The sequence below is a fragment of the Primulina eburnea genome, chromosome 3 (genome assembly GCF_022965805.1).
Source record: "Primulina eburnea isolate SZY01 chromosome 3, ASM2296580v1, whole genome shotgun sequence".
In the NCBI taxonomy this organism is placed as follows: domain Eukaryota; kingdom Viridiplantae; phylum Streptophyta; class Magnoliopsida; order Lamiales; family Gesneriaceae; genus Primulina; species Primulina eburnea.
The window spans coordinates 7,484,429-7,489,662 of NC_133103.1; the positions used below are offsets into that span (position 1 = coordinate 7,484,429).

The 5,234-nt window shown below is 33.8% G+C and overlaps 1 protein-coding gene across 1 annotated transcript; it reads right to left on the minus strand.

Moving 5' to 3' along the window:
- Window positions 1-544: 544 nt before the first annotated feature.
- LOC140825905 (derlin-1) lies at window positions 545-4,141 on the minus strand. The gene is made up of 7 exons (XM_073187943.1): window positions 3,916-4,141; window positions 2,703-2,838; window positions 2,058-2,131; window positions 1,847-1,940; window positions 1,451-1,579; window positions 1,197-1,357; window positions 545-869 (listed from the first exon to the last, which is right to left on the minus strand). The coding sequence occupies exons 1-7, from the start codon at window positions 3,930-3,932 to the stop codon at window positions 758-760; spliced, it is 723 nt and encodes a 240-aa protein (XP_073044044.1). The 5' UTR covers window positions 3,933-4,141; the 3' UTR covers window positions 545-757.
- Window positions 4,142-5,234: the final 1,093 nt, after the last annotated feature.

The window sequence follows — 5,234 nt, forward strand, 5'->3', positions numbered from 1 at the left end:
AAGAGTATTAATTTTGAGTGTGAATATGAGTAGGGTTGACCCGTCTCACATATTAAGATCCGTGAGACGGTCTCACACGAAACCCACTCTAATTTATTTGGGGTTGTGGGGGCTGTATCTAAATATCTATACCTTAAACGAATTGCAAATGAGTTGCGGCTTTATGGTCCAAAAGCCGCAACTCATTTGCAATTCGTTTGAGGTATATATATATATATATATATATAATCTTGTACAGAATTCAAGTCTAGAGGCTGATTATTGTAAACTCGTTTAAACGCTGGAGTTCAATCTATTTGGTAAATCAGGAAAATAATTCTGAAATTGACTTTAAGTTCAGGATTACTTACCTGGGGTTGCAGCTCAGCTCACGAAATTAGCCTAAAACCTTTGAATGTTAACAACAATAATTTTTGTCCCATCTTGCTACAAGCAATTCAATACCGAGCGCGGTGATCATGCTCGTGATAATCTTCTGTATCACTAGCGAGTCTATTGCTATACAAAGTCAATCAAAACATGGATAATTATATATGCAAAGAAGAATAGAAGCGCTAGTTTAACATTTAATTTTTTCCAGAGGAAAAGGTTCGGATTCTGTCCACGGTTGCGCAATCTTTTAAAATGCCCAACTTGACTTTTCAGCATATATTATATCTAAATACGAAATTATATCCCCTCAAAAGCTAGAGCTTTGTTAACAGATGTTTGTGTAACAAAGTTAATGTCGTTTCCATGTTAAAGAACAGCAGTTGTATTATCCACCGAGGCGATGAGATCTTCCCCTAAATACCCCACCAGTAGTTCTGTCAGGCTGAGGTGCGCTGTTTGCTGGAGCACCAATTCTCCACCTTGCCACTATTTTATGTCTGAATACAAATTAAAGAAACCCGGGAGGAAATCAGAAGGTTTTCATGTTTCCAAGGGAACGAGGGTATTATTTGTGTCGTTTCAATCCCACCACTCCTAACCTTTTTTCTAGTACTAATTCTAAGGCACTACACCAGAATATTGGGGATAACAAAGTTGAGCGAGAAAACGCATGAGCGACATGGCATGTTCATGGTATAACAATATCTTGAGACAAAACACATTGGAAAATGATTTTTAACCTGGTGCAACTAATTACGTGAAGCTTGTGCTGGCACAAGCACTTGTTTGTGTGCGATCGAGTACAGACAACAAGAAAAGGATACATCAAATTTGGCGTCTTCAGTATATTCTTCCCACCAGCAAGCGGATGAAGCACAGTTAGGAAGTAATAAAGATGCCCAGCAATAATACCCAAAAGATCTGGTGCAATCGGAGAACCAAAGATGGTATCTAAACAAAGCATTGCCCAGGGCAAGTAAAATGCCTAAGCCAAAAAAGAAAGTAACAATGAGCCCAGTATGAAAGAAGAAACCAAGAAACTTTGTTGTTGAGAAACCCAAAATAAGAATTAAAGTACCTTAAGAGTTACAAGGCCATAAAGGTTGATGCTGGCATTTGGATATTCTCTACTCCATACATACAGAAGCATGAATACAAGTGATACGCCCAAGTAAGGGGACCAGAAGAAGGGTATGGCAGATAGAGCCTATACAAGCAAAAAAGTGCATATGTTATAGAACAGAATGAATAAAACAAAGAAATAGCCATTTAAACTTCTTAAAGCTAAGTGGCCTTCAAAATGACGAGAATGATGCTATAAGAGGAACAGTCAATCGAAAAGGAGGGAAAACAATACGGGAACGTATAATAGAACCCCTTTTCATAGGATCGGCTTCTCGATAAAGACAGAAAGGGTACATCGAATATGAAGTCCTAAAGAGAGGGGGGAGGATAGAGGAGAAACTTGATATACCAATATAGAAAAAGCTCCAAACAACATCATCCACAAGAAATCAGCTGTTCTTCTTTGAAAAGGTCCACTTTCCAATTGAACTCCGTATCTTGCTCTACAGCATCAGAAAGTAATGATGAAGGCACTATTCAACAAATATCTCGATCTAAAATAATCAGAGAAGGTAAATCTTCAAATAAGACATAGTTATTGTCATTGTATTGCAACATACATCATTAAAAGGCGAATCCCAAAATTGATGGAAAAGTTGCCTAGAAAAAAGAATGTGGTTATCAGCCGCCACACCTGACAATAAAATTGAGATTCCATCAAAAAAATTGGTTTCCAGATAACAAGTTCAAAATTAATCTCGAATCCAATACGAGTTTACATTACACAGTTCACAATTACTATATTCGTTTTCATTTTATTACCGAAGATATGTTTGTGCGTGGGTAAGAAAGAAAAAGCGGGATTTTTAGTATGACACAATTTGTAAACATGAAATTTCGAAGGATAGGTTGCGTTGACTTAAGTGTCGAGTGAAACACAAACTTGCAAAATGCAATAGATCCTACCATTAAAAAAATCTTATAGCTGCTTAACGGTCATGCTGCAGTAATAATTGCATTTGTATTGCATGCACCCCTGTGGTATGGCGCAAAATGATTTGGAGCCAGGAAAAACGAAAAAAGATAAACTAGATTTTATAAAATTAGCTGATTCATAATCCACACTCATACATTCACGGTGACTTAACGAACAATTTTATTAAACAATACAAGGATGTATTAATTTGACAATCACCGCAAATGTATTCTATAAACTTATTTAATATCAAACACGATAGGAGGGCTAAAATAAGAAATAAGTTCACCTCAAAACGGAAGAACACCAGATAAGGGATCATTGCAAGTTGTTGTCCGTTGAGCAGCCCAATTTGACATGCAATAGTCACCAATAAGCATGCAGTTCCATAAGCTTTAGCTATAGGCGGAAGAGACTTGTAGAATCTATAGATCAAACGAACCAATAATTGAAATCATGAACATCAATGATTGAAAATTACTGTCTGATGTATAAGCATATACATTTGTGTAGGATCCAGAACCATAGCACATGCAAAGAACAAGTAGAAATTTGAAAGGAAGTAGACACTAGTTCCATGTAAACAGAATGCAAGATAATGAACATGCATTTTCACGTATGTGCTAATGAATTTCATTTTATTATTTCATAATTTGTTAAGTACAAATTGCATTACATGTACTGAAATTTTCTTCGAATATTCAGATTCTAGCATATTTTTATTTAGGGTGTTTCACTTCAAAAAGTGCAAGCATTGCAAAACATACTCATAAGTCTTAGAGCGCCTTGCTCTACAATTCAGAGTCCATCACACTCATGGCCCACAGGTTCACAAAAAGAGACTTTGATCGACAATATTCGCTTTCTGATAATGATCAATCTTGGTTGTGTTCATTACACAATCTTCTAAACCTTTTCAGTTTTCTACTGTAACGCAATTTTAGATTATCTAAACTACCCCACCTTCAGAATCCTACTTCCGTCTCAAATCCAAAGGCTTAGAATGTCTGCAGCACTGTCTCAAATGTTACAACTACGAGATGTATTTTGTCCCACAAGGCAATAGACAACCACCTGTGATACCATTATGTCATGTCACAGAATTTGCTACAACCTTATAATCTTCAGTTTTTGCCTACATTCAGATGCATCTACCGTAATTCCGTAGATAGGGTATCACAAGATCAAGATTTAAGTCCATTCCCGAAGCACTAAATCAAAAGTCAAAGCAACACTCAACTTCAAAAAAATCAAAATTCGTAAAAATGTCCATCAACAAACGACAATGCTTCATCCGAAGACACAAACTAGAATAAAGACAGAAAGAATCAACAAGAAAGAGGACAGTTAATAACAAGATACGCAATCATACAACAACAAATAGCCCTCAAACGCCTCAAATTGCAAAATCTTAATCAAACGTTTACGCCTAACGCGGTCATAAAAAACAAATTCAAATCCTCAATAAAGCGCACACGAAGAGCAGAAAGTTGAAAAGTTACTCGGCGGGGGAAGACATGGTGATTCTTGAAATTGAGACAGCAATTAATCCAATTGAGCGATCTGTAAGAGGGATCGGGAGAAGGATTGTTGCTTAATGAAGAAGAAAGCAGATTATGGATAGATGGTAATGCAGAATCCTGGTGTATTTAGCTGTCGCGAACTCCCTTAGCACCAATCCAGAACCTTCGCGTAAGAACTCCCCGCGTGGAGAATCTTTGATATTTATTTGTTTTAATTTTAAAAATGTTTATTTAGGACTTCAAAAATTGATATATTTGTTAATATTTATATTAATTTGGGATGCTTTTTAATATTCCATATTAATGCTTTTTATTTTTTATTTTTGGGAGTATAAAGTACTTCTGCATCTGATCTATATAATTTTTTTCAAACGTAAAACCAAATAAATAAATAATATAGATAGATAGGATTTTGGATTCATTAAAATATTTGAAAATTATTTTGATCAACGGACTATTAAAAATGACATGATTTATATGTTCTTTTCATTACGATATTTTTGAATAATATCCAGAATAACAAGCTTAAACGATAAATTGGATCGGATTTTACTGTTTTTCTTCTACAATACCTCGACATGACATGAGCATGAAAGAGATTTATGTATAAATTTAAAAATTATTTTGATCATCGAACTATTAAAAATGATTTAAGCGCACATGAACAAACTAGAAAATAAATTTTATTATTTATTTAAATTATTTTAAGCCCAATAATATTATTAAATACAAATAAATACACATTTTTTACTTTTAAAATTTATTTTATTTTAAGCCCAATAATATTGTATAAGTTGACTTGATTTGTTATTATGGATTTGAAATTCACCCCAAATACAATCTTAAATTTTTTTTCCATCCACACAAATTAAGAAATTTGAAATATATTATGGATTTGAAATTCACCCCAAATACGTGAACCGGTAGATGCAGTTATATTACATAAGTTATCGGTCAAAATCCTCGGATTATCTATACTATGATAGTAATTACCTAGGAGGACACCAATTTTTTTTTTCCAATTTTACCCTTACATAATATTATTATTACACTTTTGTTTTTTGTTATTTTTTTTTTCCAAATTTCAACACACACTTTTATTTATTTTTTTTATTTCAACAATTTAAATATCAATTTAGTCACCCCATAAATTATCAAATTACATTTTAATCCATTGATAATGATAAAAAAAATTGTACACACGCATCGCGTGTGCATAATCACTAGTTTTAATTATATATTGCCCATCATGATATCCTCGATATTTAATTTGTAAGATAAGATCCTTACAAAATTAT